The sequence below is a fragment of the Mauremys mutica genome, chromosome 7 (genome assembly GCF_020497125.1).
Source record: "Mauremys mutica isolate MM-2020 ecotype Southern chromosome 7, ASM2049712v1, whole genome shotgun sequence".
NCBI lineage: Eukaryota > Metazoa > Chordata > Testudines > Geoemydidae > Mauremys > Mauremys mutica.
Window position 1 is genome coordinate 8,792,215 of NC_059078.1, and position 27,264 is coordinate 8,819,478.

Genomic DNA, 27,264 nt, shown 5'->3' on the forward strand with positions numbered 1-27,264 from the left:
TTGCTTGAAAGAAACCTTTTATTTCTGAAATAGATCCAGACTTCAAGAAGTGCCAGTGGTACTTGGATTAAAACTGAGATAGCATGATGGTGAATCACACCCTAGATTTGTGCTTTTATTGGACTACTTTTTTATTTATTATTAATGGTTTATTTCAGCGCTTTGGAGCCCCAGACCTGAACCAGGACTTCAGTGTGCTAGGCACTGTACAAACAGGGGCGGCTCCAGGCCCCAGCACGCCACGCGCGTGCTTGGGGCGGCATGCCGCGGGGGGCGCTCTGCCGGTCGCCGGGAGGGCGGCAGGCGGCTCCGGTGGACCTCCCATTTGTCCCACGGCTTCGGTGGAGCATCTGCAGGCACGTCTGCGGGAGGTCCACCAGAGCTGCGGGACAGGCGACCGGCAGAGCGCCCCCCGTGGCGTACCGCCGTGCTTGGGGCAGCGAAATGGCTAGAGCCGCCCCTGTGTACAAACAAAGCCATTCCCCGTGTGACAGGGCATGCCTATCACATGACTGCCCCTTTCCACAAACAGAGGCCGCTCTGAGACTTTCTTGCTTGTCTCAGTACTTCCACCAGTGCATATTGGGACATCCACCTTGGCACTGTTTTCCAGCTTTCTGGTCCCTTCTCCAAAGTGGGGTGGGAACTGAGGGGCGTCTACTCAGAGAACTCACCTTGTCAGCCTCTCCTAGCCTTTCACTCACCTTTTCTCTCTCTCTCTCTCTCTCTCTCAACCCCACCCCATTCCTTTTTTAAACATTTCCTTCCTCTTTTTCCTTTCCTCTTTTTAAACCTCTTGCCTGTTTATTGGCTAATTAATTAACTTCCTTACCCCAGTCTGGCCTGGTAATCAGGCACACCCCAGGCCAATTAGGCCTCCTCACAGGAACCAGGGTCCATCTCTCAGCACTCTGTCACACCGCTTACAAATCCAAGTATAAGATGAGAGAGAGGTGGATACAGACAGATGGGGGAGTATAAGGAAGCAACGAGACATATTAATTGCAGAAAAACCCTGAAATAGAGTGGTCAATCAGGCCCGAAGTGCTGAAGAAAAGCAAATGTACTTGAACATTTTCTAGACAAGGCTGATGGCAATATTCCAGGCATGCTGGGCTTTGTGGTGAGAGCTCATTTTGGGGGGAGAAATATTTAGCAGAAGTTTCTAGGCGGCAATTTACTTAATGGACCTATCAGTCTTTTCTGCCTATAGCTTTCTCCAAGAAAATGGCTGGGTGATTCCCCAGATCCTCTTAACGGGGAGTGAAAATCTGAAGACTCAAAATATAAAACTTCTAGCTTTGAAAGCTCTGTGATTAGTTCAGCCAAGCACAGCTATTGAATAACAAGATGCACAGTATAATTCTAGGGCTGAGCTGAGGACATTTATTGGACTTGGCCAGAACAAGGCATTTACCCAGAACCATATTATCCGCACAATTACGGAGGCTGGAATCCTTAGGCTCTTTGGTTTTTAATACACTGTAAGTGATCATTTGCACAGGTGCATGGAATGTGCCGATTACATCCTTTTTGTTTTAAGCATCTCATCTGCTGGTTCATGTTTTCTCCTTTCAAAAGAAAATCAGAAAACATATTTAAAGTAGTTTGTGCGTGCACATGAGAATTAATATCCTTCTCCAACCTTATTCACCAGATGGGATCCTATAATTGGACAATGGGTTTTGTAACTAATGTTGTGCTGGTAACTCAGGTTTTTGTATATTAAACCCTTAGTCAGAAGGAGAGATTTACAGAACTTTTTCTACCAATAAAGTATTTTTTCGAACGTCTCAAAAAAATCAAACCATGGTCTCACTTGTTTTACCCTCCTGGTAAAATCCACAGAAATTTTGCAACAACAAAGCAAACCAACATAAAACAAGTGTGTCTTTAGAGGGCTGAAGCTCAAACAACAATCTGCATCTGGAAGTCACTGCTTTTCATAGAATAGTCTTATTACAAGCTCTGTGCTTACTTTCAATCAGTATCTGGATTCTAAATCAACGGCTTCCCCTGGGTGAGAAACACACAAAGCAAATGGGATCTTTGCATAATTAGAATAGCCTGCTGAGAATTCAGTGCCAATACTATTGTATTCTGAACAGCTGAACAATGCAGGACAGAAAATGTATATTAAGAAATAGTTCTATAAGAGAAAACGTGCAGCATCAAGATTTAGACACCTTTTTCTTCATTTTGTAAATACCTATGATAAGCATTATCCATTTTCAAAGCTAGTATGCTTTAACAATGCTATTGTGTGGTGAAGGAAATTGATATTGAAATATCTGTAGCTTTAATACAACTCCATAATAAGATCCATTTTTTCTATTTAGGCATTAGTACTACATTAAGTACTGTAACTTGAATACAGGAATAGAACAGAGCAGGAGAAAACTTAGCTGAACTTTTTGACTAATGTTGCTATTATCTTTTCAAATTTCCGTTCTCATTAGCTCACCATACAGTGGTTTATTACAGCATATAATGGAATCTAGTTTCATTTTCAGACACAAAGGCAGAGCAAACTACTTTACATATTAATAAGCTGGATGCTGTTGTAGGCAAATGAAGATTCATCCTGTATACTAAATGGACACATAGGGCTTTGGACATTAAAACCTGTTTTATTTAGAAAAGGAACGCTGGCCAGGATACTGGTGTTATCTCCTAATCTAGTCAACAAGGATTGTGGAATGCGAACTTTAAATAACATCTGGACAATCAACAAAGATGAGGAGAAGGCCCCTTACTTTACCATCTGAACTAAAGAGAGGCTGGCACCATAACAGGACAGAAGTGTTAATCCTGGGCATGAATTTAAACCTGGATGTGGGTTCTGAAGCCATGCATCATACGTCCTAATGATCTTATGTTCCAGAGCACTTATCCCCTGAGCCATATGGACACTATAGTGTGTAGCCAATATGGAGTCCACTTCCTCTCATTCATTAAAATTGCCTTGGTCTTCGGAGATGACAGCAAGAACGATACTCTTAAAAAAACAAACAACCAAACCCCACTTGTCCATTGTCAGCATATCGCAGCACTGGAGCAGAATGATTCCTTCAGCTCTCCCTGCAGACAGCGACAAAACTGTCACTAACAGTGGGGCAAGACGGGCTTTTAAGAGAAGGGACCATTTTAGCTTCAAACCACTTCCAAGCACAATCAATATATCGGTAGTAACTGATGTGTGTGTGGGATGGGGAGGGTGTTTGAAGAAACAGCCCCGGATAGTTGGTGGGGCTGGAAAGCCTTCCTCAGGTGAGGCGTTCCTTCAGGAACAGTCCCATTAACTTTAGCAGGACTGCTCACATGAAGACTGGGCCCTTGATGACAAACTATGGTTCTGGCCAGGGCAACACTCGTGCAAATAGGTAGCCCCCTTTATGGGACTGTTCACATGGGTAACATTACAGGTATAAGCGGTGGCCAGACTGCAGATTACAGATTATTTCATCCATCTTTGTTTCAGAAGGTGCTTTCAGTGAGGGACTCTTAACTCTGGATCTCACTCACCTTGCTGATCCAGTCTATTGACCTTCAGTATGCTCTAGGGCTCATGTATTTACACATGGCCTTTTCTGCCTACAATTATTTGGGTGGCCTGAGATTCCTATATTTTAAGGAGGAGGGTTTTTCATTGTCCTTTTGTTGGCATTGTGTCAATCCGAGTGGGTCTACTAGTTAATGTGTTTTTTAATTGAATATAAACTTGGAGAGTTTCCGATGGGTGCATGTTATCAATGGAAAACAATATTAAGTTAAAAAAAAAGGCAGCCATCTCTAGCAGCAGCCTTCACAGAATGTGGAGTACAGGAATAGGCAGAATTCAATTACTGTGTTGGGACTTAGCCAGCAGACTGGGGATAACAGTGTAGACTCCTGCTAAAAGTGCCATACCTGAAACCTCAGCAGCTTTCCAGCCCCAGCAAATATCTGTAGATGTTTGTACACCAAACAATCGTAGATCTTGTCCACACTACAGGGGAAATTCGAGCTAAGCTAAGCAATTAGTTACATGAATAGTGTAACTCAAATCGACATAGCTTAGATCTACTTACCGCAGGGTCCACACTACGTGATGTTGATGGGAGAGCGATCTGCAGTGGATATAGCGGGTCTTCACTAGACCCACTAAATCGACTGTCGATGCATCGATCGCCGCTAGTGGATCCCCCGGTAAGTGTAGACAAGCCCATATACAGTTAAAAACAGGAAAATCAGCTTGTTGTTGGTTATCTTTTAACATGGCATCTCTCTCTTACTCTGCTAATCAAACACACATTCACTTTTTAAGGTATCTATCTTGGTGGGTAGATCACAATAGGGATTCCCTTAACTCCTTCCCAACTGGTTAAGGATATGTAGCAGAGGACTTTTGATCCATGAGCCAAACAGCAGGATTCTTGTGCAGGGCCTGCCATCTGGGCTATTGCCAGCCTGGCTCCATCCAGAAGGGCAAAGCAAGGAATTTCCTGAAAATCCAATGTTATTGGCACTTCAGTGCAGAAAGACAGAGTCTACATGCTACATAGCTCATCCCTCTCCCACACTGCCTGGAAAGAAGATCATATTTGCTGGTTGTGGTCCACAGATTTAGACAGACATTTAGATGAGTCACACAGCCTCCTCTCCCTCTGGATAGATCTTCCCATATAGTTACTGATTTGAAAACTCAATAAAAATGAATTGAAACTGACTATTTCTAGCCAAAAGCAAACGGCAAAGGCTGACACGGAGAGTGAATGTAATTCAACCTGAGCAAATGCCCTGCACCTCTTGTGTGTGAAAATGAACAGTTCTGCAATGCATCTTAACCCCCCCCAAATCTAGTCAGTATCCGATCACTTCTATTTCCTTATGCAACCCTTTCTCCCTTGAAACTGTGCTCCCTAATTACTACTCTCACTGCTAACTTGAGCAGTTTGTTTCCAAACACGGAACCACCCTTTGTGTAAAGAACCTGTTTGCACATTAATTTCTTCCTCAGTGTTGGTCCATGACCTCGTGTGTTAAACTAAGTCACTGTTTCAAACAGCCTATTGGCATCAGACTTTCCGACGACCTTGATGCTTCTCCTCCCTCTTTGTTCTGTACTTCAAACTGGGTAGTTAAAATTACTGCAAGGCACTCAAGTGGCACTGCTGTGAATCGTCTGCAAACATTTCCATTATAAAGCCTGGCACTGATTCGTACACAAAACTCCCATTGACTTTAGAGGGAGTGACACAGGTGTAATGGTGGCAAGATGTGACTGTTGGCATTTGGGCCCTGGCAACCTTGAAGAACATGGAGTTTCCCAAGCTGCCCAGCTGTTGTTGAGAATGATAAGCCCATAGGTACAAAGGGAATTAAACTGAGAACTGGTTCAGCTGCACGCACACTTTCTTGCCCTGGGTGCTGGACATGACTGGCCGCATCTACCACGGTATTACAAGCATTTGCAACAATGCCGAGGGGTGCCCAGAGGATGAGATTCCTAACCTCCGCTTGCTGACCCATTTACTAATATACTGTCTGTACTCAGTCAATGCTTGGGAGTACATCAGGCATGGTCATCCTTGTGAACCTGGGTTGATTTGATCTTTTACCCATCTTGGCTATCTTATAATCTTACACCCAAATCAAACCTACTTTGTCACTGTGGTATGTGGACAGCAGAAAGTCCTGGGACTAAATAAAGGCCTTTCACTGGACAGAACAAGAGAGAAATTTAAGAGATTGATCTTGGTGACAAGTTAGCTCAAGAAAAGGAATCAATCAGTAGCTGATTGTCAAAAGGGAGAGGACAGTGACACAGTGTGGGTCTTATTAGCACGTTGAATTGCTACTAGTGGATCTCACATGTTCCTATAGCCATGTTTCTAGACGCTCATCCAGAATATGTGCCAGCCAATTCTGTTCCACAGGCTCACTCCTCCTGTGTAACTTTCCATCTCCTGGACAAGCGCACAATGGTCTAAACTGATCTGAAGTGACTGCTGGCAGCACACACGCACGCTCCTGTGAGCTACTGCCCAAATCCTGGGGGTAGGAAGCACATCAGAAAACCAGTTCTGCATGGGGACAGGGGAGACACGGCTACAAGAGAGAAACCAGGTGTATTCCCCCCTACAGGACAACTCGCACACGTGTCGAAACCTCCTCCACCCATTCTAGGAAACCAGTTCTCCAAAGACCTCCAGGGCTCATTCCAAGCTCTGAATGGGACTTAATCAGTTGTTGAGCTGGAATAGTTCCCGTGCACATCACGTGCTTGGGCAGTATGACAGCTTGCCAGCAGAGGGGCTTGTGAGGGTGCGCTGATAGATGACTTGTAGGGAGCCAGCGAGGGAATACAGGGCCCCGTGCTTTGCTTCAGTAACTGAGATTATTGGCAGGAATTACTCAAATACACAGAGGGGGATGAGGAGGAAAGAGCAGTCTCAGATATTCAAGCACATGTTCTCAACCCACCACCTACAGTTACACGCATCCTGGGAATCAGCAGATGCATTGATAGGCCTGCAGCTTCACCAAGGATTCAACCCGCATCTCACTCATATGAGATACCGAACTGATTTTATGACCTGATCCACTGATCATTTCTCTCTCTCTCACACTCTCACACACACACACACACACACGTCAATGGAGATTCTGCTTGAGAAAAAGCTAAAGCCAGGACCAATAACTCTGAACCCATGTAAAGCAGAGACCCCCCAGCCACACCAAATTGCTACATACTGTGGGATGACCTAGTGAGGTTGTTAAAAGTCCAGTAACGAATGCACTGAGACCATCAAACTCACTAGAAGCACATGTGAACCAAACTTTTGTACTGCTCGTTAAGAGTTTGCACTGTCTATCTGCTGGAGAGGAAGCATGTCTTCCCCTCCAGTTTTCTGGAATTCATGGTGTCTAAAGCTTTCATTTTCCTCAGGACTCTAACTAGCCATGGCTTTAAAAAATAAATAAAAAAATAAAAAAGCTGCATTTTGACATGGCAAAAAAACAACTTACTTTTCTAGGCTTGACTTTGTCTTGTAAGTCGTACTGTCCTATTCCTTTATAACTGATGCCAAGCCACCACGGGATTCCTTGTTTATCCTGTAAAATGGAAGAACACAAGAACCAAGATCTAATGAGGAGTTAAGAACCTCAAAGATTATATAGTATTTACCGATTTAATTCTGTGACAAGTATCAGCGGGTTAGGAACACAGGAGGACTTTGCAAACAAACCTGCACTCAAGCAGTGAGATTGTGATGAAAGGGCTCTGCCATCTCATATGCAATAAAGCCCCCACTCCCTTTTTTTCGGCTCATGCTTTGCCCATTTATCCAGAATTTGTTTCCAATGTATTGACTAGTTATTAAACTATTCCCTTCCCTGCCTCAAAAAACTTTTCAGTTCTATAGAAATTTTGTTAGCATAATTTTGTTCAATTTTAACAAAAGTGCTTCAAATGTTATGGGGCTGAGAAGGAAGAGGATGTTGAGGGTGGTAATGGCAGCAGGATTTCACTAATTACATAGGGTGCATTTACACTGCAGCTAGGGGTATGGGCTGCACAGGCCTGCCTGACCCCCTTGGTATGTATTCAGTTCTGCAGCCAATGCTTAAGCCCATGTGACTGTGTTCTTACTGCTACTTTTAGTGAGCTAGGTAGAGTACAATTAGCACATGTATGTCTGCATGAGTTGTAAACCACACCGCTGGCTATAGCATAGATGTACCCTTAGTCTTTTCTCTGTTACATTTTTCTAATCTTGATTAACAATGCACCGGGCCTTTGAAGAAGTGTAACTGCTTAAAAGCTAGGAGTGATATCCAGTTTAATTAGGATGAAAGGATTACAGGGGTCTTTTTTTTTTTTTAAACAAAGATTTCCTTCTGCCTTCTCTGTAAATGATTCGCAGTCCACCAATAACAAAACAGTTCTCTAAGAAGACTGAAAAGGTATGAATCAGACGTGCAGTTTTTAATATTGACTGGCAGATGTTGTACAGTGAAATCATTCCTTCAAGAATGTAATCATGTTATCTATGAACAATCACTAACCTTTACTCCATAGTAATGGACTCCATATGTAGGCAGAACTTCTACCACTTTCATGTACCTGTAGACAGATTTACAGTGCATCTGATGAGTTGCTCTGGAGAGAATAATGCCTCTTAACATATCCTCTTTTACATATGCATTCAGATCATGTCATTTATCTTTTGCATATTAAGTGAGGGGCTCAGCACCCTCCATTGGGAACAGAAGTGAAATTCTGGGCCAGTTGAAGTCGATGGCAAAATTTCTGTGCACATGCAACAAAATTTTTGAAAAATAAAGTAACTGTTCCCTGTAATTCCTCTTATCAAGAGTTGAGGAAGCTGAGACTAAAACTACATGTTGAAAGGTCTTTTCTGAAATGTTAGAATCATAGAATCATAGGGTTAGAAGGGACCTCAAGGGTCATCCAGTCTAACCCCCTGCCAAGATGCAGGATTTGTTGTGTCTAAACCATCCAAGACAGAATGTTGCAGGAAGGAGCTGCCTACACTTATTTAATTCTGGTGACTTGGCAAAATGAGAAGGAGAGTTATGGTAACATCAAAAAAGAAGTGGTTTGAAGTAGTCATATTAATACAATTATGCCATTAAGGGTCTAGGTTTCAGAGTAGCAGCCGTGTTAGTCTGTATCTGCAAAAAGAACAGGAGTACATGTGGCACCTTAAAGACTAACACATTTATTTTAAGGGTCTAGGCGTTCAATACGTCGGTGATTCAATGGATTAGTGAACCTCTGAAAAGATAATTTATTCTACATTCCTACTTAAAAGAGTCCTAGGACTTAATAGCTGGATTTTAACTGGGTAGGAGAGAGGTGCAGTCAGCGCACTATATGGGGAAACTTGCATGCTGTCTGCTTCATATAACTATGTAGCTCTTCTCAAACATTTGGGCATATTACACCTTATACTATAGTCGCCTCCACTCAGTGCTTTTAGGGTCTGAAATAAAGCTCAGCAATGGAAATCTGTTGACTTCAATTGGCTTTGGAATAGCCCTTAAGTCCCTCATCTTTTTGAAAACCAAATTCAAACCATTTTAAAACAATAAATATATTTGTTATCCTGACACAACTTAAGGCAACATCCTCCTTCAGATATCGGGGTAAAAATTAACTGTTAGCAAACGAAGCTTGGAGGTAATCCCTCTCGTATTGGTATTAAAATGAGGCCATAATCATTTTTTTGCATATCGAAAATATTTAAAGGAGGTAAAACCTTAACTGGGGACTTGTGAAATGCAAAATTTAAGACATAGGTTAATGTAAATTTGCTGTTTGTATTAAACAATATCAGTCGAAAATGTCATTGCTATAGATATGAATGGTAAAAGTCCACAACGAATGACTATAAGAACAGTATCATTCCCACGTATCAACAGAAAGTATTTCAAAAATACCCCCCAATTAAATAAGCGATACACTCACTGAACAATAGCTTGTCCTCTGGTCAGACCTTTAATTTTTATATAATGTTCAATTACTCTGTCCTCACTGCAAAACAAGCACAAAATCAATTTAGAGGCTCAGTGATTTTTTTTTATTTTATTTTTTTACATGCAGTAACGTTTGATGATATTCAAACCCATGCTCAGCGTGCACCAAAGGTGCTTCATTGAATATTTCTCGGTAGTTTGTTTCATAATGACTCCAGTTCCATCCTTCATTATGTAGAATGGAACCTTCTGTCTAATCCTTACTACAGCATCCAATGTTCCAGAGTCTAATTAGCTACTCATTTCAGATCAACCAGATTTGTTACAGATGCTGCTGTAGAATAATGGCACTAATTGGATAAATTCATATCTAGTGCCTAAAGAACCCAGAACTTCAGACAGTGGCTAGTGCTACATATGTAAGACAGAGAAAAGTTAAAATGGATGTGTTAATTCCTACATAATCATACAGGTTATTTTTATTCTCAGCCATGTAACAAATGAACCTATAGACGACCTATACCATCGTCACTCCATCATGTGTGTCTACATTTAGTTCGGCTGGAATTAGAAACAAAATAAGCATTCGGACCTCTATCACTCTTGAAGACAAATGAAAAACAGGCCAAGTGATTTAGTTGCATAGCATTTAATAGGGAAAAAAAAATGAGAAAAGCATAAGTTAGAGCCTAGAAATGAAATAACGCAGGCGACACTGTACCTGCATAAAGGGGATCCATTACAACATAAAAGTATCTTATTGTTTAATGCTGTTTCTTCACAACACAAATGCTGAGCTGTATTTCTTACCTAAGGACACATGCTAGAGATGGACTCAAGGCACAAAACTGTATCTGGCTCTGCACTTCCGACACCCCTAGGCCTGGAGAATTGTTTTGATTCAGCCTGCTATCAACAATGGGTGCCATTTGCAAAATTCAGAGCTGGGCTGGAGTTTGGATTTCAAGTCTCCCTCAAGCTTGACTCCTGTCACAAAGGTAGGGGCTAACAAACACATTTAGATCCTGAACTGGGTTTGGATTCAGAACTTCTAAAGGCTGGAAGTGTTAAGATACAGGACTTGGGATCAAAACCCATTTATAACACATGCTACAACCTTTACAAACAGTGTGCAAAACTGACCTAGTAATGGCCACTAATTGCTACTAATATTTACATTTCTAGACTAGTGAGGAGCTTACCAGTAAGCGAGTGAGGGGTGTTCCTGCAATGTCTTGGTAGGAAAGGCAGGCAGTGCCTTTAAATCTTTTCTTGTGTTATCGTCACTAAAAATAAGAATGGTACAAAAGTTACTGCTGCTAAATCACAGATGCAGTCATTAGTTTCCAGAAAAGGAAAGAGCCACTGGGTATCAGCTACCCAAGAACATGTTCATTTGCACCATATTCCAGCTACCTTAGCAGTGTAATTCTATAGGCCTTCTGACATGACAAGTCTAAGATGCTGTCCTGTACACCAGGTTATCATTCATTGTGAGCACAATATCCTGGCTAATGGGAAATTAGGCTGCTGAAGAAAAGAAGAGATGGTATTTATCCATCTTTTAAATAATACCCTTGATTCCAGGCAGAATACAGGAAACCTGCCCTGAGCATTTGCACAAAGGAAACCTCTTGCCTTAATGACCATGTTGGTTTCAAGGTTTTCAGCAGAATTTTTGTTCAGCCTTTAGTCAGAAATCCACTCCGATTAGGCAACCCATCTATTCCAGGCATGAAAAATACTAGGGCTGGTCAAAAAATGTCCAACCAAATATTTTTCTGTTGAAATAAACAAGTTTAGTCAAAATCAAAATGTTCTGCAGAGGGGAAAAAGACACTAATTTTGGTAAAATTTCCATGGAGAAAACCTAAATGAAATGTTTTATTTTGGACTGACTTGAAATTACAATTCCCATGAAACATTGCAAATGCTTGGGTGGACATAGAGACTAACATCAACCTGACCCAAAATAAACTGTTTTCATTTCAGGTTGGCAAACTGAAATGAAACATTTCAATTAGGGAATGTCAAAATGTTTGTTTTGATTGAAAATGTTGAAACCAAATGGTTTGACCTCTATAAGAGAAATTTTTCTGAATTTTTCATTCTGTGAAAAGTTGGATATTTTGACTTTTTGGCCTAATTTGGGACAAAAACCATCATCAGAATATCAGAAATTCAATTTTTGACCAGTTTTAGAAAGTAGTTAATATTCTAGTGAAAGTAAATACAATGCGCCTCAGTTTTTGAACAAACAAACTGGCACCCACTGAAGCTGGCAATAATAGACGGCACTGAAATGGTTAAAATGTTCTGTTTACATGCTCCATTAATCAATTAGCTGAAACTTGCACGCCTCATTTCTGCAGGATTTCTGCATGCTTTAGCAGTGGTAGGAGGAACAGGCATAAACATGACTTTTCCATGTAAAGAATGCACTGCTCTGATTCATTAACACTGGCCTAGATTTCTGAATTGAACAAGCTGGGTGACTTCCCGGAGCAGTTATTCATGTTTCTGTTTTAGAGCCATGTTGCTGATCAGACTCCAGTTCAAGATTTTGTCTCGAGTCACATTCCAGTTCTTCCTTCAGAATTTCTTGGTATGTGGGCCACTGTGCATTGCTAGAGAGGAGCGCAGCATAAAAACTGCAGCATCAGCACCGATCTTGTAAGCTGCATCTAGAGAAAGCAATGCAGGCCCAAGGCGGCACTAAAAAGTTGGCTTCTTGGAAGTGTGCTCAATGCTTCTGGCAGGTGTTGTGCTGAAGGCACTGTAAATTAAAGCTCTGTGTTTATACAGAGCATGGGCTAGCAGCACCGCAAGCTTCTTCCACACCACCCTGACAATGTGTCAGCCCTGACACAGAGGAGCCTCCTCTAGGGATGAGGCAATGAGCCTCATTTTATTCTTAACCGCCTCTGCTGAAGTGGCCACCATGGGTGGCCTATGTTACCAACTGGCTTTAAGTTTCATTTCTGAGCTTCCCACAGCCAGTTCTCTTGGGCCAGGAACATGCGCAGCTCTTGGTATTGTGGCCAGCACGTGAATGCCACAAAACATGAATCTGTGGAGAAAAATCAGAATCTTTTTTTTTCTCCCCCTCCATCTCCCAGTGTTGTCCACTCTTATGATATGTGGTGGTTTTTTCCTTAAAGTCCCAGCGGCTGAGATTAACAGAGATTACATGGGAATCTCAGCTTCCATTTAAACCAACAAACAAAAAACACCCAGTAAGTTTCTAGCTCTCAGGGTTTTGGAGTAAAATCTTGAAAACATGACCCAAGTGCATCCTAAAGGCTCAGAAACCAGAATGCAAATAAAAAGAAGCCAATTTGTATTAATGTTTGTTTTAAAATCTCATGGTCTTTAAACCAGTCTCATGATTTTTTTGAGCACTCTGGGTTGGCAATGCTGAACTCCACTGAAATATACTGGATTGGAAGAGTTTGAGAGGAAAATGAGAGCTGTTTTCCTCAATGAGGAGGGGTAGGTGTTTCCTAAATACAGATTTTTAGGCCACAATCTTCACAGCTGTGGGAAGTCTAGTGTTCAGCACCCAAATCCGTATTTAGGCCCCTCGTTTGGGAGTTTTGTCTCTGTGCTTAAGTGCCAGCAGGATGGGGGTCCGAAGTAGGTAGCTTGATTTTCACAGGTGCTAAACCTCACTGAATTCAATGGGTGCTCAGCATCTCTGGACTCCAGGCTACTTATGTAGGTGCCTGTATTAGTCACCTACATTTGAAAATGTTAGCCTTAAAATGTAGGCTCTGAGCTGGGGCAGGCTTTCTGCTTCACTGTAAAGCCTCTCGTCTCAGCATATGGTGGGGTAATAGGCTAATCTATTAACATTTGATCCTCATCAGATATCAAGATACGGGCTCCAATCAAATAAATATAGCCCTGGATGCTGTAACTGTTGAAATATCTGCAACCTGACCTGAGACTGAGCTCTACATTGCCTGCTGCCTTTCTGTCAGGACGCACAGCACTCTCTCTGCCTTATGGGGCTGGTCTGCCCAAGTCAGTTTTGGAGACCCCCTACTGTCTATCGATAACAACCTTTATTCAAATCCTCCACACTGAGACCATCGGCTCATTTCGCAGGCTGCTGAGAACTGTTCTGCAGTAGCAATAAATTGCAATCACGTGAAGAGCCTCAACTGAACTTGAAGTGGCAGCTTAGCGGTAAAGGCTCTGGGCAGGTCCTCAGCTAGTGTACATCGACATAGTTTGACTGAAGTCAACAGAGCTCTGATGAACTGCACTGGCTGGGGATCCGGTCTTCTGGCTGCAGAACATAATCCCCTGATGCACCCGGTTCCCCATAAATATAAAGAATAAAACAATTTTTGTCTGGGAGGCCCTGGCTTTGGCAGTTACCCCTTCCTAGGGTCCCAAGCTCACATCCTGCCATCCTTTCATATGTCGTTTGACAGGTGCGTATTCCATATAGCATTCTGCAGCATGTCTCCTGGAAGTTCAAGACTACTATAGGGGAGTTTGGTTGTTAAACAGAAGGCCTCACATTTCTAACGGCCATGCTGAGTTCTTTCTCCATAGCCATAAGGTTAAACCTCTGGAATTTATGGAAAAATGAACGAAAAACGTGAGGAAAAAGGGTATGTCTGTCTGCTTCCTTCGTCATGTACCTTTGCCCTGGAGTAAATTGTACAGCTTGGCATTTAAATGGCATCAAGCTGCTGACTACATACTAGGGATTAGCATTTGGGATGATTCACAGCTTCATGGAGAGTGAGAAATTGGGAGTCGGAGCCTCTCCCCTCCTCCCCACAAGTTCATTATCACTTCTCCCTCTGAACAAAGCATGTTCTCCCCCTGACCTTTAGAATCACTACCGCACGCCTTAATAATAGGCTCAGCTGTTTCTCAGAGGTGAGGAGTCCAGATGAAAGTCGCAATGATTTGAATGACAGGTTAGTATTTGGTTTTTACAGGATCTGGAACAAGAGGTGAAATCATGAAGAGGGGAGACTGGGAAAAAACTCCCACTGCTCCACTGTCGAAACTACCCACCCAAACAAAGAGTAAGTCACTTTGAGCTGTAGCTCAGCGTGCCTGGCTTAGTGCAGAATTCTAAAAGCCTCTCTCTGAAAAATGACTCTTGCTGGATGAATTTGAGGGTGGGTGGTGGTTACTGTAGGCAGTGGGTTGTTTGCAGTTGGTGATAACACAAGCCAGCCCTCTTAAGAGCAATGCTGGAATTCAGCTGTCAGGACTGGGGGGCCCCTACTTGCATTTAATCTGACCTCAAATACCAAGGGGCTTCTTCATGAGTCAGCCCTGGTGGTTCCTGGCACCATTCCAACACTTAAAATGCCCAGGGTCAACAGGGCTGAATTTCTTTGGCAAAAAAGTTTGTTTCTCTCCGAGGAAGAGAATATGAAACAAGCTCGTTTGAAGTATTGTTCCCCCAGGAAGAGAATGAAAGAAAATGTGTATTTTCTCCTTTCCCTTCCATCCCACCCCATGTATAGGGGGAAAAAAATTGTCCCCTAGTGTAAATTTAACATAACTTGAATTGATCACCATCATCTGTATGGGAATACCTCAATTCTGAGATTTAATAAAAATCTATATTATGCGCTTCTCACAGCACAATGTTTTAATTTGCATTCTATGAATCGTCTATATTTAGTTTTCTGAAACAATGTGAACCAGCTTAGGGCAAGATACTGCCCCCGATCTCTATGTACAACTCTTCTTGGTCTTAGTGAATGTGCTGTGTGTGGACTGAGTCCCTACAAAAACCCAAACAAACCGAACAACAAAATCCAAACACACATTGTGCTATGAGTAGAAAATCTAATCACACAAACTACCATGTTTTTCTTATAGTACGTCTGGCCCATCTTTATCTGCCTATCGAAACCCACCTTATACCAGAAACAGTAGGTTGTGGCTAAACATTTTAGCTTTGTACATAAATCCGCATTAGAGGAACTTAAGTCAGACAATAATGGCACACTTCACTGGAAGTACATTACTAAGAATTAAAAAAATTAAAAAGGATTCATAATCTATTTGCACTCTCAGTATGTGTATCTTCACAGCTTGTGATTTCATGATACAACACTCCCTGCTAGCCAAAGATTTACTGACATGACATAACTGTGCTAATTAGAACCATTTGTCAATAGGTGCCCAGCCTTTCCTTGTGCCCACTGTGTCAAACAACAATTTATTTTTGTTGCTAATGCAGTAACTCAAGGTAAAAGCTTTGATGGAACAAGATGTGGTTAATGAGATTATCATAAAATGTGGAGCATGAAGTACAAAAGCAATAGGCACACCCAAGACAGCACTAACCAACAAACCAATTACATTTGATATAGCAGAAAAGTTCAACATCTCCCATTTCTCTGTAAATCTTAACAACTTCTTGGTAAGTCTGGGATGTATCATAACAAAATGATATGAGGTGTTTTTGTCACTCCGGAATTGTTTTGCAAACAAACGTCACATAAGACAGGAAGGGATTCAGATAGAGGAGATTCGGACAATAGGGTTTGGGAGAAATGTGAGTATACAGTAGGCATAATCTTGGTTGTGTACGTGTGTGAAGGGATCGGAACATGCAAGAGACCATACCATATTGCCATGTATTCTATACACTGGGGAAATTTTCTATTAACATTTCTCCCTCTTGTTCTTTTAAATGTTTTGTGTTAGACAAAGAATGGTGCACACCCAAATTAAATACTAGAAACGGGATCTGTAATTTCTCTGGCAGGAGAATGGTTAAATTACTTAGTATATTCTGACACTTATCTCGATTCTTGAGAATTGCCAACTCCTTTAACTTTACAAAGATTGACTACCACTGAAGGAGAACATTGTGCATTATTATTTACAAAAAGGTAGACAGACACCAGGCACAATTCTGATCTAAAGAATGTAACTCTATTGACTTCAATGGAGTTATTCCCAATTCATGCCAGGGTTGATGAGCGGAGACTGGAGAATCAGGCTCAGTGAGCGGAATGTCTGTCTTATCGCTGGAATGCGTCTGGAACAGATGTGTTTTCTTAAGTATTTGGAGGAGGAAAGGAAGGTGGGGGCTCAGTGTGCATCCATTGGGATGCTGTTCCATGCATAAAGGGCAGTATGTAAGCAGGTGTGAGAGGAGGCAGCAAAAATTATTAGGGTGGAGGATACAAGGTGAAAGGGGTGTAGATGGAGATAAGGGGAGAGCTACAGAAACAGGTGGAGCAAGGGAGAGCTTTTGACAATGAGATTAGGAAGCTTGAATTTTGTACAAAAGACCCCAAACAAAACAGGCGAGTGCAATCCAGTGGAGAGACTCAAGCAGAGAGGAAACGCGAATAGAGCAGCTGGACCTTGGAGCAGCATTCTAAGATACATTCATTTGATTGGTCCTCTTAGTGCCAAATATCACATATTTGCATTATTTCCCTAATCTCTCAGTAAGTTACGGTACAGGACTTCAGAACACTCAGGAAGTTTTTCTCGTCAAAATGCCCAAATCCTGAAAGGGGCTGATCAAGTGATTTACGTCAATGGGAATTGGCGGTTCTCAGGACGTTCCAGAATCAGGCCCTCATTCCTTTAGCCAGTGGGGAGTTTGGCCCCTCAAACACCGGATAAGTACAGGATATGGTAAAAGGCATTGGAAAGAGCACCTGTCAAACAGCTTTTGAAGATAACATACAGCTGAAACTCACTGACTGTGTGTATCAACCTAATATCCGCTGAGAGACTAACTTTTAAAACGTATTATAGATGGAGATGGGCTTGTAACAAAAGCACGGGATCCCCACTGACTCCTTCCATTGACTTCAAGGTGGATCAGAGCCATGGAGTCAGGAGATCTGGGTTCCAGCACTGGTACACAGTGCTCAACCGGGCAAGTTACATGTGATCTCTACTCCTGAGTTTCTCTTTCTGGGGAAAATAAAATGGAGATACTGCTAACCAACCTCACAAGGGTGTTGGAGGCCTTATTCATTAATGTTTGGAAAGTGCTCAAAGGTCCTCAGATGGAGTGTGCTATTATGTTATGACAGTCCGCTGCATTAGTGCATCTCTCTCAGCTAGGTACCGAAGTACACGTATATGGTCCTCGTTACCATATATCTGAGCATCTCTCACTCTTTAATTTTGTATTTATCCTCACCACACCCTTACAAGGTAGGGAAGTGCTATTATCCCAATTTTACTGGGTGGATGCAGAGAAGCTTAGTGATTTGCTCAAGATCACACCGGAAGTCTGTACTGGATTTGGGACTTGAACTAGGTGTCCAATCCTAGGCCATGGCCTTAACCTCTTGGCCGTCCTTCTCCAGCTCCAATATTGAGAGCTGAGTATTTTGAACATAAGGACCCTCAGTCTTTGAGCAAAACTTCCACCATTGCCAATGGGTATCCCATGGGCAGAACTAGAGCAGAACACGGTTAACTTGTAAAAGTACCCGCGTGTGCATTTGTTAATATTTCCCCATAAGACCAGGCAGGAAGCAAATCTGTTTCAATTTACCAAGGGATTTGCTCTTGAACAAGCGAAGATTATTCACAGTTGACATGATGATCAAAGGATCCCAAACCTTCCCCCAAAACGACAGTTATTGCTAACATTCATGAGTTCTGTCTGTTCATACAAAAGTCAGATCAGCCAAATTAGTCGTGGTTCTTTTGTAGGTCTGAATACAGCAGCAAAGTTTAAAGCTTGTTATCACAGTGCTCTGTGCTGATACAAAGATGCTTTAAAATATAAAAAAAGGTATCAAAATAATGATAAAAAGGACTGACAAATCTACAACGGCAAAACGGTGGAGGCTGAAGTGCTGTTGTTATTCTGCTCATTCCCACCGTGCGTAGGCAGGGCCATACGGGCAATGAAATTGAGATCCTTACAGCAAGGAGTAAGAAAATTGTGGAGCTAAAGGGAAGGAAATTCTAAGGGTGCCACTTCAAGCCAGACTCTGTTCTCAGTTACCTGGTGTAAATCTGGAGAAAGTTCACTTAAATCAGTGGAGTTTTTCTAAATATTCACTAGTGTAATCAAGAACAGACTGCAGCTCAGAGTTACTGGAACATAATTTTACACGGCGTAGGGGCAAACTCTCATCTTAATACCCAGTCTGCATGATGGGAAGATGGACTTGGGCCAGTGGTGAAGGAATCCTTTCCTAGAGGCAGGGTAGTCTTGTCCTGGCTGCTACTCCAGCCCTAAGGCTGTAGTGGCCTGCATAGCTCCATGGGGGAGAGGACTGGTTGACCTCTGGACCCTCTGGTACCACACACACCCGTCTCTGGTGCACCTGGCCCAATGAGCTCTGCACCAAGGAGAACACAGGCACAGCCCTCCCTAAATCCTGCCTACCCTGCTGAGCAGCGCTGGGCCAGTTATGCAGCACCAGGGACAGGATTTGCCCCACTGATTCACAGGTGTATTTAAAAACCACAAAAAGCCCCCATTTGTGAGATAATGGATGAATGTGGCAGAAAAAAAACAGCACTTTTGCACCCATTCAGTGTATGTTGGCAATATCACCTGTACAGTTAGATTTCTTTAAAAATGCATGTTAGTCTTAGGTAGGGCCGACGAGAGGGGGCGGAAGCCGGTACAAATTACCTCCCTCACCGCATTTATACCTGACTCACTAAGGGTACGCCTACACCGCAGTAAAACACCCGCGGCTGGCCTGTATCAGATGACTCGGGCTGTGGGGCTATACAATTGCAACGGGGTTCTGGATGGAGCCCGGGTCCTAGGACTATCCCCCCTTGCGGGATCCCAGAGCCCGGGCTCCAGCCATGGTGTCTACACTGCAATTTTATAGCCCCAAAGCCTGAGGCAGCTGACACAGGTCAGCTGCGGGGGTTTTACTGCATTATTGACTGTTGCATGGACCATCCAAATGGATAACTACAAAAATACGTATTTACTCCATAGACTGCATGAAGCCTTGACACAGATCGTTAGAAGAAGAAGCGGGGAAAATGTTAAAACGGCACTATCAATCTGACGTCTGATCCTTTCCAAATGAGAGCTAGAAGGAGCTGCCGGAACAGCGTCTTCCTTCAAATCCCCTTGTTGAATTCTGTAGTTTTTACATCAAATCTTCCTGTTTTAAAATGCATTTTCTCTCCCCTGTTCTGGCTGAAAGATCCGCACGAACAGAAAAAACTGGCAGATGTCCTACAGCTGCAAATCCTTACACAGACACACAACTTTTTGTGCCTGAGCAATCTCTTAGCACCGGGGCCTATCAGGGGAAACAGTGAAAGTGACTATGCACAAAGTGCTGTCAAACAAACAATGTAAACAAATAGGGGGAAAAAACCAGAAATATTTTCTCTCTCAACTTTCAGTTTGAATCCTCTAAGGGGTCACCTATAGTAGTATGTAAACACAAGTTCCAGCCAGAAATAGGTTTTTATCTCCACTGTGGTGACAAATGCTGAAGTGTAGCAGGGTCAGTGTGCAATGCGATAATGGATGCTCATTAGTTAGGCTGCAGGAGCCAAAATTATTCCTTGATGTAACTGAGTCAATGGAGATACACTAGGGGTAAATTTGACCTCATACGCTCAGTTCAAACTGACAGCTAACCTTATCACATAGAAGACTTCTGCAGTCCATATTTTATAACCTGACCATCTAGTTCTGGGGGCTCTTCTTTCATTCTGCCTACAGTAGAGACATGGATTTACTCAATATCAAACCTTTATTGTAACTTGAAAGAGGTAAGAGGAAACCAGTCTAAATTTTGCTCTCAGGGTAAATCTTCAAGGAAACATGCTATTCAAGAGCGTAACCTACCCTGCTGGTTTTAACAGGTAGCTCTCTATGGCTTGGATCATTTGTGTCTCTCTCCCCTCTCAAACCACAGAAAGGCCAGAAGAGAAATCCAAGATAACAAAACTAAGAGGCTTGGAATTTTCAGATCTGGATCAGCAATTTTCTTGGCCTTTTGGTCTGACTTCAGTATAATGACCTTCCAATAGGACTGGTTGAAGATTTCCCATCTAAACTATTGTTTTTAACAGAACATTTTTTTTTTCAAAATTGTGTCAGCTTTCCATAGACAATTTCAACTTTTGGTTGAAAAATGTAACGTTCAAAAAGTTTTCAATTCAGAAATTCTGACAAGGTGTCTCATGGGAGTTGTAGTTCAATTGCCTCATTTCCCCAGGCTTCTCTTTGGCCAGGCTTCCCAGCAGGACTACATCTCCCTTGATACACTGTGTGGCTCAGATAGCAAGAAGTAAGTTTCCATAGTACTCCTCTCCCTCGCCTCCACTCCCATTTTCTGAGCCGTTCTAACATCAAGACATGTTACAAAGCCTATCTGCTATATTTACCCAGGGAGAGGGACAACGGCGAAAGGAGGGTCTTAGCTCTGTAAGATGGGGAGGTATTACAACACTGTCAGTAGATTAAATTTATTGAATGTGTTTTTATTTAAATTGTAATGAATGTTGCTTATTTTGCCAGGTGCATCATATTAAATGAACAAATGAATAAAATAATATTGCCTGATCTAGCAAATCTTGATTCATGTTAGTTGTCCCATCAATTTCAAGTAAGCATTTCCAAAACTATGGCCATATTTTCAATGAGAAAAGTGAAGCTTACTTTGATCAAGAGAATTAATGGATTAAAAACAAAGGTCAAATGAGGTGTCTGAGGAAAAAGTTAAAGAGTTACTGTTGACAGGCAAAATACACAATGATTCACCTGGCAAACAAGCAGAAATACAGTCATGTGAGCAATGCCAGAGTGTCAACATTGATTTACGAGCTACCTGTATGCTACCTACAGTGCATTTACAATGGAATATTTTATTTTAATATTATTGCATAGACATAACAGCCATACTGGGTCAGACCAAAGGTCCCTAGCCCAGTATCCTATCTTCTGACAGTGGGAATGAACAGAACAGGTAATCATCAAGTGATCCTTATTTAGATGAGTATTTATCAACCTGTATTTTTAATTATTATTTTTCATTGGTGTCTGTGAAATGTGCTAGACTGGCATGTCTGGCGACTGAAGCCCTCTACTAGGCCACCTGCTCTGCCACATCATCCACCAACATGCCCCAACCTCATTCCGGTGCGGACTTCTGTAGGGCTCAGAGAGAAGTTCAGTCTCCAGGCTCATCCAATCCCTGGCCTCTTTGCGGAGACTGACAAGCATGTCTGCTCATTACTGGGAGTATGTGATGAGGACACGTGACTGCTGGGACCTGGAGAACTAACATATTTCACAGCCGACAGTTACGACTTTTGCCATTACAACCTGGGTTGGACTTCAGCTAGGAAGCTAGACAGGAAAGGCTTTGTATGCCATGACCAATCCTTCAGGATGCACTGTTTTTAAAGTGATGTCAGCCATAGGATGAGAAATATGGCAAACAGGTGCTATTCTACAAGACAAACAACTCCGAACATCTGTAAAGCAGCTACTTGTTCCAACTTTTTGATAAAACATTCCTTTCTTGTAAACAATCTTCCAGTCTGTCCATAAAACAATAAGCTTTTCAAGTAAAAGTTGACCAAAGATCTCATATTGTTGTCCTTTCACTCTTAATTTGGAGCACGTTGTTAACACTAGCTCATTATCGCTAAAAACAAAGTAAGTATTTCATTTATTCGTTTGTGAAATTTGGTTCGGGTTCTCCCACGTTTACAATTATGCTACAATTGCAGTCTGCAAGGGTATCTTTTAAACAAACTAGTTCCTTTCACAAACTGTGTTGATCACCCATGTAAAGATAAACCCCAGTCTCTCATATATGTCAGCTATCAGGAATTCATTACATTGTCTATGTTATGTTATGCCAGTTGGTAGTTATCTTTGCAGCCCACAGGCTAGAATGGAAATTCAATGTGTCAGCTATTTAAAGAGAATGGAAGCCCTCCTCCAGCAATTTAATTAACTTTCAGGCAGCCTGGGTTTGGCCTGGGTTTGAGATCTGAAATTACTGTGGAAAATATGATCTGAGATTATCTGCCAGAAAGTAAATTTTTAAAAAGGTAACTTTCCTGACACTGCACACAGTGCTTAATCTGATTTTAATCAACTTTTTCTTGCTGCTAGAAGCACAAGATTTAGGACTGTCAATCTTCATTTCAATTGTGCCCTGTCTGTTTCAGTCATGCCCCAGAAGCTATACAAACCTGAAGAGAATGGAACTCTCAACTATCACTGATAGAAAATATATTCTCTTAAAAAAAAAAGGATTATGCTATAAAGACTAAAGAAAACAAATAGTCAGATTGTACCACACTACAGTATGTATATAAGGAGGTGGATAATCAGGTCTCTCTATATATTGCAAAGACTTTAATGCAGCATTAATAAAACATAGTTTCGTACAATATCTGATTGGTGAATATACTTATATTCTATAGGAGTTAACTGGGGAAAGATAGTTTGCTAATTTTCCAGAGCAGCATCATGCTATATATTGCATATTTACACTATGAATAATTACCAGAAGACCCAATCTATTAAGTTTGTTACCCCTTGAGACAACACTATAAAAATTTATAAAAATCAAGTTAAAAGTGGAGTCCCAAAAATGAATACAACACAAATATTTTTCTAACCATTAACCATGCCAGAAGCTGCAACGTGAATCTAACATATACTACATACAAAAAGATCTTACTAGAATTTATAGGTTCAAGTCATTCTCAACTGAGGATTGTAGCTTTTTCTGTTTCATCCAAAACATGGTAGTGCATTAAAGAATTAATGTGTTATTGGCGTGATTTTTTGGGGGGGAAGAGGTTGAGCGGAGATTTGATGGCTTATAGGAATTTCAATTTAAGTTCAAGCATGCAATCAATCACAATGCACAGGGCACTGCTAAAAAGTGAATACAAGCAAAACAATCTCTCTCTTTTCCTTGAACAAAACTGACCATATTATCATTACTAGAAAAAAAAAAAGGGCCAAAGATCTGCAACAACCTAAACCAAACTCAGCTGTAACTCAATGGCACAACAGTAAAGCTGTATCAAAGGTCAAGTGTCTGGCCATATCCGGCGTAACGACGTCACATTAAATACATAGATTGGCCGTTCAGTGCGCTTTGCTATGACACATTCTTACACATCTCCTGATAAACATACTTTATAATTATCCTGTCCGGGATCACAAATTTAGTAAACAGGAAAAGGAACTGGACTGCTCATGACTGATAACAAAATGGAGAGCTGCATCATTTGTACTGTGTAGCCACCTCTGCTAATAATTGCTCTTGTAGCCAGCATTAACTTTAGACTACACATTAGAGGCTAATGGTGTCCAAAACACATGACTAGCTGTGACATCCTCCATACAATAAACATACCATGGGTGAAATTTTCAAAAGTGACTTAGAAGTGGGGTAGACCTCATCTACTTCCGAAAGATGGATTCCCAATGAGATTTTCAGAAAGCCTTTGGCAAGGTCCCTCACCAAAGGCTCTTAAACAAAGTAAGCAGTCATGGGATAAGAGGGAAGGTCCTCTTATGGATTGGTAACTGGTTAAAAGATAGGAAACAAAGGTAGGAATAAATGGTCAGTTTTCAGAATGGAGAGAGGTAAATAGTGCTGTCCCCCAGGCATCTGTACTGGGCTCAGTCCTATTCAATATATTCATAAATGATCTTGAAAAGGTGGTAAACAGTGAGGTGGCAAAATTTGCAGATGATACAAAACTACTCAAGATAGTTAAATCCCAGGCAGACTGCGAAGAGCTACAAAAGGATTTCACAAAACACTGTGACTGGGCAACAACATGGCAGATGAAATTCAGTGTTGATAAATGCAAAGTAATGCACATTGGAAAACAATCTCAACTATACATACAAAATGATGGGGCCTAAGTTAGCTGCTACCACTCAAGAAAGAGATCTTGGAGTCATTGTGGCTAGTTCTCTGAAAACATCCACTCGATGTGCAGCAACAGTCAAACAAGCAAACAGAATGTTGGGAATCATTTAGAAAGGGATAGATAATAAGAAAGAAAATATCATATTGCCTCTATATAAATCCATGGTATGCCCACATCTTGAATACTGCGTGCAGATGTGGTTGCTCCATCTCAGAAAAGATATATTGGAATTGGAAAAAGTTCAGAAAAGGGCCACAAAACTGATTGGGGTATGGAATGGTTGCCATATGAGGAAAGATTCATAAGACTGGGACTTTTCAGCTTGGAAAAGAGACTCCTAAGGGGGGATATGATAGAGGTCTATAAAATCATGACTGGTGTGGAGAAAGCAAGTAAGGAAGTGTTATTTACTCCTTCTCATAACACAAGAACTAGGGGTCAACAAATGAAATTAGCAGGCAGCAGATTTAAAACAAACAAAAGGAAGTATTTTTTCACACAACACCCAGTCAACCTGTGGAACTGCTTGCCAGAGGATGTTGTGAAGGCCAAGACTATAACAGGATTCAAAAAAGAACTAGATACATTCATGGAGGATAGGTCCATCAATGCCTATTAGCCAGGATGGGCAGGGATGGTGTCCCTAGCCTCTGTTTGCCAGAAGCTGGGAATGGGCGACATGGGATGGATCACTTGATGATGACCTGTTCTGTTCATTCCCTCTGGGCCACCTGGCATTGGTCACTGTCAGAAGACAGGATACTGGGCTAGATGGACCTTTGGTCTGACCCAGTATAGCCGTTCTTATGTTCTTATATGAGATATTAATATGGGGTAGCTACTCAAAAATGCCATTGGACCAGCTTTCTAAGGGTATTTAGGTGCCTAAAAATGCAGACAGGCACATCTGAAAATCCAGTTAGGCCCCCACCAGCACCTTTAGAAGCTGGCCTCAAGTTCAATTTTCAAAAATGCCTAAGTGGCTACGTCCCATTTTCAAAAGTGGCGTAGGCACTTAGTTTTTTAGAAAATCTTAAAAGTCAATGGGACTTTTTAAAATGGGACTTAGTCACTTACACATTTTTGAAAATTTTACCTCCTCTGGAAATTAATCTTTCTGAGCAAAATAAAGGCCTATCCTAGCCCTAATTCCTCAGGCCAAGATTCTGTTGCCCATATTAGAATTAACCTAAGGAAGACAAAAATCAGAGGCTCTTTATCTTCCACATGCCAACGGCCATTTTGCTAACATACCGCAAAGTTCGGGGCTTTTCCTTACAATAGGATTTTCAAGTAAGCAAACACTATGTTCTCTGAAAATAACAGCTTTCAAAAAAAGTGCTCTCCTGCTCAGCAGTGGCTACAATTTCTTGGGACATGATTGTTCCCTTCCCTTGGGCCATAACCAACCGTCAGCCCGCATGCAAGACTCCCACTGACTTCAATGGGAGTTCAATGCACAGATCAACATCAGGAGATGAATGATACCTTAAAATCCTTCAAACCTAGTAACTCCTTTCCCATCCACAGCTTCAATTTGCAGGTCCAAAAAATTCCTTTTACCACCAGATGTGTGAAAATCAACCAGGCACAGAAGGGATCACTTAACACACTGATGTGTAGCCCATTTTCAGCTCTTTGCAAGCAAATCCCTAGGTGATTCCTGTATTTACTGGAGGTTCATTAAAAATAAAATCCCACATTAAAAAGTTAATTGTCGCAATATCAAGTAAACAAAATCTCATGACAGCCACTGTCCAAACTGATTCAAAATCCAATTCCAAAATGATGATGAACAACTAATACTTCAGAAACCAGATACTGATAATAGGGACGATTGCTTAAATACTACACTTGCATAAATAATGACACTGTGTCTGGAATGTCTTCTTCCTATCAAAGGAGGGTTTGGCACAGAAGACCTGTTTCATAATATTTTTGTAAGATATGCCGGTTACTGAGCTAGTTTCTTTAACCCCGATGACCCAAATAATCACTCTTGAGATGCAGAATCGAATTCCTTCTTTCGGCTATAGTGTTCATCTAGAGTAGTCTTGCACACACATTTGGTTTTAATTCATACTTTATGACCCATTATGGAACAATTATAGCAGCTGCGCCTTTGCACAAAAAACACTTCCAGGGTGGGAGTGGCACTGTAAAAAGGAAGGTCTGAAGTAATTCATTTTGCATTTCAGTAGCACCTTCCCTGTGATGATCTCAACACATTTTTGCAAACAGGAGTGAGTTAAGCTTCACAGCATCCCTGTGAGGTAGGGAACTGTATTATCCCCATTTTTCAGATAGGCAAATGGAGGCACAGTGAGTTTAAGTGACTTGCTGAGGGTCAGAATTGGGGACAGAACTCCTGGGCCCAGTCCAGAGTTTTAGCCACAAGATCATCTTTTCCTCTCAAGGGCCTGATCTTGAACCATTAAAGTCAATGGGAGTTTTGTGACTGACTTTGATGGAAGGAAGACCGGGCTCCTGGTTAGAAGAACCCGAACTTACTTGACAACTATCCCTTTATTACAAAAAGCTGAAGCAAACCATTGCTGGCTTTTGCAATCTGAAGCAAGCTGTTAGTTACTGCAGGCAAGCAGGTAGCTCAGTATCCTGCATTTACAAAGCATGTCACTTGGAAGCTCTTGTAGCAGGAGTGTAAACAAGCCATCCTCCGATGTGGAAATTCAGCCAGTAGTAAAACATTAACATGACTAAAGCTGACCTTTTGAATTTCTGTTTGTTCAGTGAGCTGTTTCTAATTGAAGGTCTCTTCCCTCAGCTCCTAGAGCTTTTAGTTTTTTTCCCATAGGCCGGTTATTGCACCCAAGGAACCGCGTTTAACAGGTAGAAAGTGATTTCAAGGGTAACTGCTGCCTGATTATGCGGCATTAG

The 27,264-nt window shown here is 41.7% G+C and overlaps 1 protein-coding gene across 6 annotated transcripts in view; it reads right to left on the bottom strand.

The window, feature by feature from the left end:
• Nucleotides 1–27,264, bottom strand: part of FRMD4B (FERM domain containing 4B) — a 186,754-nt gene that overhangs the window by 26,637 nt on the left and 132,853 nt on the right. For all 6 annotated transcript variants that reach the window (XM_045024462.1, XM_045024459.1, XM_045024461.1 and 3 more), the window contains 4 exons: nt 10,689–10,772; nt 9,479–9,544; nt 8,053–8,110; nt 7,012–7,098 (listed from right to left, as the gene is read on the bottom strand). In XM_045024462.1, the coding sequence (XP_044880397.1) occupies nt 7,012–7,098; nt 8,053–8,110; nt 9,479–9,544; nt 10,689–10,772 (295 nt within the window). The remainder of the gene's footprint in view (nt 1–7,011; nt 7,099–8,052; nt 8,111–9,478; nt 9,545–10,688; nt 10,773–27,264) is intronic.